Genomic DNA, 13350 nt, shown 5'->3' with positions numbered 1-13350 from the left:
GCTCTTCACCCTCTTTGCTGGCTCGCACTTGCTCTTTGATCGTGTTGAGCTCTTCTATTATTGAAGGTTGCAGTTCTCCTTCTTCAAGTGTATGTCATGATCGTGCCTTAGCGAGCTCCCTCTTGAGTGACGCAATCTCTTCGTCTTGGGCCGTCTCACGATCTCCCAATGCAATGATCTTGCTTTCTTGGGCCAGAATGCGATCTTCGAGCAGATTTATTGTACCTAAAAGGTGGCGGTTAATCTTGTTAATGGTCTCGACCATTTCTTCTTTTTGCACTTTTGGACTGCGTCCTCTAAGGGGTCGGGCTTGTCATTCTGCTTCCTCATGGTTGGTTGTTACTAACAAACGAGACGAGAAGAAATGTTGCAGAGATCTACACGCACCTGGGCTTCCACATTATGCATACATGTTCCCGCATAAAGCATACATGATGTATTCAATTTTTGCAATTTCCTAAAAATCTGTAATTTTTGAGTTTTGTTGTATCTGAAATTTGCTATTTTCTGAGAAACTGCAGAATTTGGAAAATTGGAAATCTGCTATGATATTTGAAAGAATCTGCCTGCTATAATTAAAAAAAATTAACTATTGTATTTGAAAATTTGCAAAATCTGCGGCAAGGGAAGGGGGGAAGGGGGGGATGGGCTGGCGGGACGGCGGTTGGCACGACAGTGCTGTAGAAAACCTGCAGGGGTGGAACCAGCACGCTGAAAGGGAGTGATGGGACTGGGGAGTGTCGCACTGCAAAAACCTGCAGGGGACGAGACCAACACGTTGAAAGGGCGCACTAGGGCTGAGGAGTGATGCGCACGCCTGCACAAGTGTACTAGGTGCAGCTCGCGTAGCTTCAACAGGTGCAGCAAGACACGCGACAGAGGCTGCAGCAAGCCACGCCAACAAGTGCAACAGGTCACGCGGCACACACACACACAGAGAGAGAGAGAGAGAGAGAGAGAGAGAGAGAGAGAACACACTGATGTCGGGTTTTTTTTTTTGAAATAGAAAGTTCTCCCCTTCTTTTTGAATAAGCAGCGTCTATTTCAGTAGAAATAGAAACTACTCTCCTTTGTCCTTTTCAATTTCCAAGTGAAAGATTGACGGAATCTTCATGGAAGCATCTAATAAAAAAATCCACACTTAACATGTGGGTGCTCTATTTTTTTTTTGGTCAAGTTGCAACACTTTAAACGAGCCAAGAAAATATCACTGAGATTCTCTCTACCGGCTTTCTCATTAATTGGGCTTTTTCGTAAATCGTGCTGACATAGTGGAGGGGGACGAGCAGTGCAATATCGAGAGTTGTGTGGCCATTACAGCAAGGCTCTCAGTTGACCTCTTTGTTTGCGATCTCGCTTAACAACATGGCATAATCAGCATCAGCCCACATGAAAGAGAAAGCTGTGCTGCCTGCCTTTTATCCTTCTCATGCACCCAAATGTCATTGCCTCTGTCGATAGCGTTGCCACTACGGTTTCCTCTCTCGATTTGCCTGTTGGTTTCAACATCTCTATCACTCCCAAGGAAGGAAAAGCTCCTGCCATTCGCACACTCGAGCAGGGCCTTTTCATTCCTTTCCTAAGCTCCCCTTCTTTCAATTCCACTTACAATGCCACCAACCAGGGCTTCGCCGTTGGTTTCCTTTACTCTCCCATGGGTTTTTTCTCATTTCAAGATATAATTCCCTATGCTTACAGCATCTATCTAGTTATTTGTGCCGGAAGATCGGGCAACTACTCTTCCACAAAAATCATCTCAACTACATTAATTTCTGGAACTCAAGAAGTAAAGCAAGAAAATGAATTTAATACATATTTTACTGCCAACGAGGTCGACAATGGGTTCGTAGTGCCGGTGCTGGTGATGAATCCAAACAAGCCGCTTCAATCTGTCCAATCGTCACTCACCGTGATTGTCAACGAAGATGAGCATACTAAAATCGTCAGCAAGGAATTGCAGCTGAGGGATAAAAATGGCACTATTGTATGGAGAGTGCCCAATGTGGCTTGATGGAAATACACGACGCAGGGGAATTGCTCATTTATGACTCTGGATTGCGGACAAACACAGTTTGGCGAAGTTCAGAGGCGCTGCCCACCGACACCCTCTTTCAAGGGCAGATGCTGAAGCCAGGTATGCAACTACACAGCAACAACTCCGCATACATGGCAAGAATGGAGCCCGGGGGGCTGGTTCTCTATCTAATGAATGCCCAATTCATGGCCCAACAACCTCCTTACTGGATATTCCCTATCCAGTTTGAAAATTGGACCGCTATCATGCCCAACCTTAACACCCTCATATCCTCCTCTCCATGTAAGGACCCAGCTGCTAATCAACTCTCCCTGGACCCTTTATCTGCTTCCAGGGTCTTGCAGCAACAAAATCTCTTGTGTCAATGTCAACAACAACAGAACCTTTGCAGCTGTTTCCGATATAATGTCCACCTTGGATTCGATAGACCCATCAGTGTCCCTGCCCCTAGAAACTTGGAGCTTCATGAGACTAGAAAATAATGGGAGGTTTTATCTCTATGCGGTGACACATGCACCAGGACAGATGCCTTCTGCTCGGCGAGCTGCACTGGATGCAGATACTGCAATTTACATAGAATCATATGGCGATCATACAAGTTCTGTAGATTTCAATCAAATGCCTGTGTTCTCATGGGGTGAATGTGATGTTCCCATGCCATGCGGACCTTTGGGTATGTGCACACCAGGTGCTCCAAATCTTTGCTCATGCCCAGCAGCCTTAATGGATCCCTTCAACACAACAGATCTCTCCAAAGGCTGTGTGCGTAAGCCTACTTCTGCGCTGCCTGTTTGTGAGAAAGGCCACGAGCATTTGAATAAAACCCAATATTTGCAGCTGAACAAGACTGCCACTATCTTGCTTTTCAATGGTTGGGATTTTGCTGCAACGACAGCATCTGTAGAAACATGCAAGAATGTATGCTCCTCTAACTGCTCTTGCAATGGGTTCTTCTACCAAAATGATACATCTACTTGCTTCTTTATGACTGATGAAATTAGCTTGCTGAATATGGTGAATGACCGATATCTGGCTACCCTTGAGTATTCAAGATATCTCGAGCAGAAGATGGCCAACGAAATAGCAGCAGCAAATTATGTCACATACCTTAAGGTTGCTATCTTGAGTGACAAAGCTGCCTTTTCGCAGGATCCAGCCTCCGATCCGAATCCTTCAAAGCAAAGTTCCAATGGAACAGATAGAAACCCTGAAGCAGCTGATGGTGCAGTAAAGACCCAAAGTAAGACCCAGAATCATATTGCACTGATTGCAATCATACCCTCCATTATGAGCTTCTTAGTGGTTGGCATGGTTGTTCACTGCATTCTCAGGGCAAGAAAACTCAAACTCAGTAAGCAAGCAAGCTTAGAGGAGAAGGAGTTGCAAAGTGTCTTACCGATTCTTCCTAGTCGGTTCAGTTACAAGGTGCTAGCAGAGGGGACAGAGAGCTTTAGCAAACTCTTGGGAGAAGGGGGATGTGGATCTGTGTTCAGCGGCACGCTTCCTGGTAACCGAAAGATAGCTGTAAAATCTCTGGAGATTGCTTTGAAAGGGCAGCAGACAAAGCAGCTACTTGCAGAAATAGCAACCATAGGGCAGACCAGGCATCAAAACATAGTCCATCTTGTGGGATTCTGCTGGGAGGCATCACATCGACTACTTGTGTATGAGCACGTGGAAAGGGGCTCCTTGGACCGCTGGCTTTTCACAAATGCAGCTGACATGAAGGAATCCCAAGCCCATAGAGGCACAGACCCACAGAACACATGTGATGCACTACTTCCCCTGTTTCATGAGTGGGACACGCGGTACAGTGTCGCCCTGGGGGTTGCACGTGGCTTGAGCTATCTGCATGAGGACTGCCCTCAGCCTATCTTGCACTTCGACATCAAACCACAGAATATCTTGCTGGATAATGACTTTGTGCCCAAGCTAGCCGACTTTGGCATGTCCAGATTTATTCAAAGGGATATGTCGCAGGTAGTCACTGGAGTGAGGGGCACGCCGGGCTACATAGCTCCGGAATGGCTGACACAGGGTGTGGTGGGCAAGAAGAGCGATGTGTACAGCATGGGCATGGTGATGTTGGAGATCGTGGGCGGGCGGCGAAACGTCGAACTTGCAATGCTGAACAGAAATGTAGATGGGAGGGCGGAGGGGGAAGCGGAAGCATGGCATTTCCCGACCTGGGCGGCGGCGAAGTGTGTCGAAGGCGCGGTGATGGAAGTAGTGGATAATCGCCTGCGTAACGTGAACGAGGAAGAGGTAAGGAGGATCGTCTACACGGCAATTTGGTGTATTCAGGAGAACCCAAATGCGAGGCCCTCAGCGGCCATGGTTGTTCAATGGCTGGAGGGGAACACTGCTGTGGTCAAACCCCCATTTTCACTACCCGGCTCGTCACCACCTTCACCAGTAACTAGTACGAGCAGCGCTGCATAAGCTGTGAAGCAGCTAATAATTGACTCCAATTTTGAAGTAATAAGCCAAAATGTGGTTAAGGAAAACCCTTTGATATAAGGGTTACGAGCTCACACGACCCGTTTGCGGCGGGTCTCGGGTCTCGTTCCCTCTTACCAAGGGGTCATTCTTATACAATTTTTCAAGCTCAGGTATATGAGTATGCGTGTATGTACCTGAGTGTGTATATAAATACGTGTGTGTGTGTGTGCACGTGCCCATGTTTGTCTGTGTGGTTATTCTTATATATCTCCATAGGACACACATCACATTCTCTCTCTCTCTCTCTCTCTCTCTCTCTCACACACACACACACACAGTGGCCTCCACACACACACACAAACTTGGGTAGCATTTTAAATTTTCTCATGGATATACCAATGATTAATTTCTCTTGCTAAATTCTACTACAAATTGTGGCAACATGGGTGACACACATCCTATCAAAAGAGCACATATCAAATCACTTTTGTTAAATATGCACTATTCATCCTTCTCGCCCAATGCTTGGTATCTTTAATGCATTCTGCAAGATCACCCATATGTATATCCCAACAAAGGAGGGTATGAAGCCCCTAACCTAGACTCTATGTATGCACACGATTCCCTCATCCTTGCCCATCATCCTTTTGGGCCCTAGGTGAAGACAATGAGAGTTATCACATGGGATACAAACTTTGCCGTCTCTCTTAGATTCTTGCAAGAAATACGTCGATATCAACATGCAGACTTGGGTATTGAAATTGGTAGGAGAGGTAGATGCATTCCATGGGGTAGCTAATGTTTTCATAACCAAAAGTTGTAGAGTAGTTTCCAAGCTAGGTAGGGAGGGATAGAAAATGAGAGCTCTACATCTTGCTCAATAGAGATAGAGAAAGAGAGCCTTGCAAGTTAATATGCACTTGGCATTTTAGAGAGAGAGAGAGAGAGAGAGAGAGAGAGAGAGATCCCCTCAGCCTCCATCAATAACATCACCTCAATCCTTGAGGCCATTGTGAGCAGTTTTGTCTTTGCTTCAACACCACTATTAGCTTGCAAATCTGAACGTGTGTAATTCTCTTGTCAATGATTACTTTTCGTCAAGCACTATTGGCATCGCGTATGGAGATGTTGCCAACAATTAGCTTGTTTTTGTAACACATAGCCACTGGCCTTGCTGAATTTGGTTTCACTTGTCTGCAACTGCAAACCAAGCTATAATTTCCTGTACTTCTCAAGCCAAGCTCCAAGCTCATGGGCAAGGAGATTGGAGTTGTAAATTGGTCCTGGAAAGGCTAACTCATAGACATGCTTCAGATGTGGCATGTCTATGCTGAGAGAGAGAGAGAGTTGTGCCAGACATGGTAAACACTGCCTCTTTCATGTAACAATGCAAGAGCCTGCCTCACCTCTCTCATCTCTCTCTCTCTCTCTCTCTCTCTCTCTCTCTATATATATATATATATATATATATATATATATATATATATATATATATATATATATATATATATATATATATATCCTTTTTTGGTCTAGTCTTCGTCTGAAGCCTCCAATCTCTCTCTCGCTCTCTCTCTGAGCTGCGGCGTAGGGGAAGGGCCACTCTCATAACATGAGTTACAATTGCACATTGGGCCCGTAATTTATACCTCTTCGTTTAAAAACTCAATTCTAAACAATAGCTTAGTTCACAAAACCAATAATAGAGTTGCAAAAGCCTTGTGTGCAAGAGCAATTTTGTGTACCAAGGGTCTATCCATCTATACTGGACAACCCTTGGGCACGTGTATATGTAGTTTGCTATCAGCATGAGAAAAATATCTACATGACGACGATGACTTGCATACATAAGTTGCAGCAACTCGCCTGAAGTGGCAATTGAATTGCAGTATCTTTCGTTGAGCTGCAGCTTGGTCGTGGGATGCATGCAACCTTATACTCTAGAGTCTCGTGCCACTTAATCATGAGCCCAAGGAAATGAGGCTTGAAAGTGGGAGGGGGCAGCATATGGAGATCACTAAGAAGGGAGCATCTCGGTCGACCGGGTCAAAGGAGATTCCTCAGGAGAGAGTTCGCTTCATCCGTCTCACCGTGTCGTCTTGGGGACGGAGGATGACGCCCTGTGCCGCTCTGAGCAGACGGGGGGGGAGGCCCGGGAGAGGGACACACACACACACACACACACACACACACACATAGGGAGAGTACATGCACGTGTATTGGGACAAAGAAATAGTGTACGTGCACTCTCTCTCTCTGTCCCAGTACACCTGCATGTACTCTCTCTCTCTCTCTCTCTCTCTCTCTCTCTCTCTCTCTCTCTCTCTCTCTCTCTCTCTCTCTCTCTCAGCCTGTTCGTCTTCCACCAAGCCTCTGATTGCCTGTTCGCCTCGCATCGACCCTCCAAGCTCTTGGATCTCGACACCCTCTTGACAAATGTTGCCGCAAGCAGAAGGTTGGCCTTCGCACATTGGCTGTGGTTGGGTGTGCTCACTGCCACGTGCACGTAACACCACACTATTTCAAAAACATTTTAGCGGAGCTAGCTTTCGAAACCTTCCAATGCTGGCTTTCGCAAGCGCCGCTGGTTGAAACGAAGATTGAAATCTCAACTTTGACAAAGTTGGCAGAGGGGAGATTGGTGAGGAAGGTTCTACATTGCCAACCTTGGCAGCGCTTGCAAAAGGAGTGCTTTTCAATTGAATTCTCAAAATACCCTTGTATCTATTTTGGCATGATTGTTCAATTTCTTTTTGAAAATTGAGATCCATTTATGAGTCCTTAGCATATAATTTGTCACAAATTACCTCCCAAAAAAAGGCAATTACGTCCAAAAATAATCAAGCAATTCATCTCCAAAACCCAGGTAACCAACTCAAGTTCTAGTTTTAGCATATTGTATGATGGACAATCATTCTTCTTATAAAAAGCTACAATTTTTTTTATTTTTGGAGAAATTTACTCTCAGAACCAAAGGTATTTTGGAAATTTTGGAAAATTTGAAGGTCATTTTAGGAATTTGTGACAAAATACTGGGGTATTTTGGGGATTTCCATAAATTAGAGGGGTATTTTGGTAATTTTCCCAAAGTATTCTCTCTCTCTCTCTCTCTCTCTCTCTCTCTCTCTCTCTCTCTCTCTCTCAGAGTGACACAAACTATAGACGTTGTAGGACTCGAAACCTCTCTCTACAGTGGCGATTTTAGAAGCGTGAAAGGCTCAGTTCACACACGATCGCCAATCATGGTCTGGCGAAAAGATAAAACGTCGACTCTGTCTATTGTCCAATGCCCTCACTCTCTCTCTCTCTCTCTCTCTCTCTCTCTCTCTCTCTCTCTCTCTTCGCCATTGTTGTATGGTTTGTGCAGTGTGCACTGAGCATAGCCGGAAGCTCCCAATATACTCGCCGTAGCTTTTCAGGTTTCCGTTCCTGCTTCTTTTGCTGATGCTTCGGCTCCCCCTTCTTGCCGACACACCTTCTCAGGATCAAGGCTAGAGACGGGATGGGTTGACATTATATATATATATATATATATATATATATATAATATTATATATATAATATTATATATATATATATGAAATTATTTAGAAGTCTGCGCCAATCATTCAAATTAGTGGTTGTAGTCGAGGCTCGCTTCTAGATCTGGCTGTAAGGTTTCCAGTTTCTGAAACCTTAAAGGTTGTATAAAGCTTAATCAAACTGATATGATTATTGAAAAAGCAATGTAGAATTATCCGACCATGGAAAATATTGGTATTTTTGCAATCTTAAGCACAGCAAACCCCGGGCTAAAAATTTTCAGAATTGAATTCCGATAAAAACTGGCATAGTTATGACCCCTGGAAGTTTACACTGTGAATTGAGTAAAATAGGTAAAATTGAAGGGTTGCAGTAATCATTTAAGTATAGACTTTATTAAAGTCCTCCTAAATATTTACAAGATATTTACCAATTAAGCAAAAATAGGTCAAAATATAGCAGAATTGATATTTTAAAAGCTGGCAGGTAATGGGAGGGTCATCACTGACCTACCAGGGACTCATTTAGTAGCAAGGGGCGTTTTTTGACTTGCTGGGGGCTGCTTGAACCTCAAGCAACTACCTTTTACAGCCTGTGAGAGCTTGTGAGTGCCAGAAAACTATAAATAGGACCCCTTGCTTCATAATTTGACAGACTCGGAGCTTTGAGAATTTATCTCTCATCTAAGGAGAAACACTACGCAGAAATCATTAGAGTTTAATCTCTAATTGATTAACCCTAACGATAATTAACATAATCCTTCTTAATTAGCAAAGTTAGATTAAGATAAATTATTAATAAATCAAAGATTAGGCCTATGCATGCTCCTTCAACCTCTTTAAATTAATTAATCTCTGTTGATTATTATAATTAAGCTTAGTAATACTAAGTTGATTATTTATCCTATCATATTAGGGATGAAATTAGCCAAATTAACCATGAATTCATGGCAAAAATATTAATTAGGATTAGATTAAGTTGAAGTATTTATCAGAGATGCATTAGACAATTATTAATCTAGAAAAATTATCCTATAGTTTTCTGAAAAGTTTTCCTAATTAATTAGGCATAATTACTCTGTTTTTTGAACAATTTCAATAGGGGAAATTAGTAAATAGATTTCAAATGCTCTGATATAATTATCAGTGGTTAATTAGGTGTTCAAGAACCGGTGATAATTAGGAGAAGCTCAGAAAATTAATGTAAATAATTACTTTAGCTAAAATACCCTGTTTTTTGAGAAATTTAAATAGGGAAAATTAGTAAATGGAATTCAAATGCTGTGATATAATTATCAGTGGTTAATTAAGTGTTCAAGAACCCGTTATAATTAGGAGAAGCTCAGAAAATTAATCTAGCTAATTACTTTAGCTAAAATATCCTGTTTTTTGATAAATTTAAATAGGGGAAATTAGTAAATGAAATTCAAATGCTGTGATATAACTATCAGTGGTTAATTAGGTGTTCAAGAACCCGTGATAATTAGGAGAAGCTCAGAAAATTAATTTAGCTAATTACTGCCAGGCATGATAAAAATTTCTTTTTGACATCCAATTTTTCAAGCCCCCTTTCATATGCTTTGTGTAATGCAATCAACTTATATAATTGGCCATTTATAAGATTAACTTAAAGATATAAATACAAAAAATGACAGGCAATTTTGAGATTGTTTTGATAGGCAAAATAGCTCTTGACAAAAAAAGTAGGTGTCAATTTTAGGCCTTGATCTGAGGGTAGATCCCACTTTAAAATCACTACATCTCTAAGCTTTAAAAAAAAAAAAACATAAGCGTGCACATAGAATTGAATTAAAAAAGCATCCTTAAGCTCTACCCCCCAAGCTTTAGATCCCTATGCTCTACATCCCACTTTAAAAACTCTACATTTTTAAACTCTAGAACCCTTTTTACAAATTTAAAACTGTAGATCCCTGAGTTGTAAATCTCACTTTAAAAGCTTTAAAGTTCTAAGTTTTAAAACTCTAGCGTCTCGGGGTGACCCTCCTCCTACTTGTGGATCCATGTAACATTTTCACTTTCTTTAATTCAAAGTTTTACCTTCTAATAAAAAAAAAACCCTAGGTCCTCATTTGATCATCCGAGACTTACTTTAAAAGTTCTACATCTTTAAGTTCTAACTTAGCTTTAAAATCTTTAAAAATAAAAATAAAAAATCTTTAAAGGTTAAAGCCCTAAATGATAAATTCCTGCCATAAAGTTTTAACTAACAAAAATGACAACTTTAGTCTATTACCTCCAATTTCAAGGGGTGAACCAAATTCTCAAAATGAAAAGGTGGGTAACACAAATTTCAAAATGAAAAGGGGACTCTTGGGATTTGTGGCATTTCAAAATGAAAAGGGGACTCTTGGGATTTGTGGAGCCCCTAAGGCTTTATCATTTAACATGTAAGGCTGTCAACGTTTCATGCTTCCAAAGGCATTGGGCAACCCAAAATCTTTTCTTTGATATATGAGAGTTCATTTCAGATTTCAAAACCCAAGAGGTGTCCATCATTAGATTTACACAATTCATTTCAATGAGTACCCACTATCTTATTTCAACCAATCAATATTTTTGACATGTCAAAAAATGCTTAAAAATACAACTCAACCTTTTTCCTATTTTAGTCAGCAAAAAGAGAAGTGATCTCTATAGCCTTTGCCCTTTGGGCAGGCCAAAAAGAGAAGGAAAGAAGAAGAAGTAAAAGAGAAGGAAAAGAAAAGAAGACTAGGAGGAAAGGAAACAAAGAAAGAAGAGAAGGAAAAGAAAGAAAGAAAAAGAAGAAGAAGAAGAGAAGGAAAAGAAAGAAGAAGAAGAAAAAGAAAGGGGAAGAAATCTCTCTCTCTCTCTCTCTCTCTCTCTCTCTCTCTCGACCTTGAAGCAACAAAGGGAAACAAGTTGAGATGTTGAGAGCGGCAAGCAAGGGATAGGAGTTTGAAGTTATGCGGCAAGGAAGGGATCTCAAAGCAAAGATCGGCATGAAGGGCTCTCGAAGTCAAGTCTTGAAGCAACGTTTCGGCAAAGGGAGAGCTTGGGCGATCAATGCTCTTTTTCTCGTGCATAAGCGAGGAAGGGACTCGACCAAGCAACGGTGTTCGATTGAGACCAGCGATAGTAAGCTAAAAGTTCCTCTCTCTCCCTCTCTCTCTCTCTCTCTCTCTCGCTCGCTCTCGGTAAGAGAAAGCAGTGAAAATATATAGAGTTCAACAAACGGTTCAAAGATTTCTGATGGGTAGCTACCTAATGATTACGCTAGAACATTGATGATAGGGTATAAGCCTTTTATTATTTTTCATATGTTTACCAATTACGTGAGTCTGATGATGGAAAAGAGCTTTAGGTACCTATAGTAGATGTAGATTGAAGTGCAGTTGGCACAAACCGGAGGCTATGCAGGTTCAAAGGGGGTGGATGTTATGTAGCTCCGCTCCCATGCTAAGAAACATACCAGGAAGATGCACATCGAGCGTAATTGAAGCTTACTTGATCCTTGATCAGTGTTCATGGCTTGTTAACAAGCTATTTGCACGGTTAATGTATGCCAAATGCGGTTTTAAAGGGCCAACATATGTCTTAATGATGCTAAAAAGGAATATTCTTAAAGTGAGCACATAATATGGGAGTTTATGATCTAGAACTGCAGTGCTTGAAGTACTCTACTAGCCTGTCTTTACGGCTCGTTGATTGGAGCTACGGTGGCAAAGTTATGGCAGATTGAAGTTTGAGTCAATTGCAGATCCGTACCAGATTGGCCACCTGCAGCTGAGAGGATAGAAATGAAATGAATGCATGGGCCTGAAGTGCTCACTTTGTGGAGCACGTCGGTCTTTTTAGATCAGCAATCGAAGATCTGGTTGCCAAGATATTAGCAGTTTAAGTTTCACCGGGGACCGGTTCCATGTATCGGTTTGGTTGCCTCGATCAGTGTGCGATTTGGTGATTTTGGACTTCGATCAGGTTCTAGAATGCGGTACAGTAGTATTATGCCTGAAATGTCATCTCCTGCAGTGCTTTGATAACGTGGTTCCAGAGTTGTGCTCATCACTACAATGGACGGTATGCATGCGAAATATGGTAATTTAACAATGCTTGGTCAAGATGTACCCTAATGGTTATTCTCAGCAATGCCTAGTGCTTGAAGAGCTTCATGTTTGGAATGTCATTTCTTGAAATGCAATGATTGTGGGGAATACCCAACACGACTACGGTAAGGAGCTCTAGGCTATTTTCACTGAGTGCAAAGGGTATGCCTTTCGGCTAATGCAATCACTTATACTTGCGTCTTAAGGTCATGTGGCACTATTCAAGACCTTTTAACGGGCATCGAAATTCACAATGATATTGCTCGACAAGGGATGTTGGAGAAGGATGGCATGCGAGGCAATGCTTGCCTCTACGTGCCAAATGTCATACGAGGCGGTGCCTTGGCCGATATATATGCTAATTTTGTGCCTCTACGAGCCCAAAGGAGGACTGACCATAAGAAAAATAATGGCAATGGCCGCCCATACCCAAAGGCTGCCCAAGGCCAGGCCGCCCTAAGCAAGTGTCCGCCCACCAATTAAATGGTTGTTCAAAAAGGGCCAAAGGCCACCCGACAGGAAAAATAAGTGGAAATGAGAAAACAGAGAGAGGTGCCATCGTTGCTCCTCTTCAAAAGCAAGCATGAAGGGTTTTTTTTGGAGAGGTGGCCATAGCATGCATGAAAGTTAGGGAAAAGGAAGAAGTGAAAGGAGAGCGCCGTCGAGAGAGAAAGAAAAGAAGAAGAAAAAGAAAGAAGAAGAAGAAAAAGAGAAGGGAAAGAAAAGAATAAGGAGGAAAAGAAAGAAAGAAATAAGAGAAGGAAAAGAAAGGGGGAAGAAGACACAAGAGGGGAAAGAGCCAGGGCAAGGAGGGGACTCTCGCTACATGCATGAAAGTTAGGGAAAAGGAAGAAGTCAAAGGAGAGCGCCGTCGAGAGAGAAAGAAAAGAAGAAGAAGAAAAAGAGAAGGGAAAGAAAAGGAGGAGGAGGAAAAGAAAGAAAGAAAGAAGAGAAGAAAAAGAAAGGGGGAAGACAGAAGAGGGAAAAGAGTCACGGCAAGGAGGGGACTCTCGCTTGGATTTGGCCGCGTTAAAGAAGAACAATTTCTCTCTTTCTTTATTTCTCTCTCTCTCTCTCTCTCTCTCTCTCTCTCCCTCTCTCCCTTGAAGCAACAAAGGGAAACAAGTTGAGATGTCGAGAGTGGCAAGCAAGGGATAGGACTTTGAGGTTATGCGGCAAGGAAGGGATCTCAAAGCAAAGATCATAAGGAAGGGCTCTTGAAGTCAAGTCTTGAAGCAAGGTTTTGGCAAAGGGAGAGCTTGGACAA

General features: G+C 42.3%; 1 protein-coding gene across 1 annotated transcript; it reads left to right on the top strand.

Moving 5' to 3' along the window:
* The first annotated feature begins 1006 nt into the window (after positions 1-1006).
* On the top strand, positions 1007-4732 carry LOC147421992 (G-type lectin S-receptor-like serine/threonine-protein kinase SD2-5). The gene has a single exon (XM_086503647.1). The coding sequence runs from the start codon at positions 2210-2212 to the stop codon at positions 4475-4477; it is 2268 nt and encodes a 755-aa protein (XP_086359773.1). The 5' UTR covers positions 1007-2209; the 3' UTR covers positions 4478-4732.
* The last annotated feature ends 8618 nt before the right edge of the window (positions 4733-13350 follow it).

The sequence above is a fragment of the Adiantum capillus-veneris genome, chromosome 27 (assembly GCF_014529385.1).
Source record: "Adiantum capillus-veneris isolate H3 chromosome 27, ASM1452938v2, whole genome shotgun sequence".
Classification (NCBI taxonomy): Eukaryota; Viridiplantae; Streptophyta; class Polypodiopsida; order Polypodiales; family Pteridaceae; genus Adiantum; species Adiantum capillus-veneris.
Note: the sequence above shows the minus strand (reverse complement) of the source record. Positions and strands in the feature narration are given on the sequence as shown.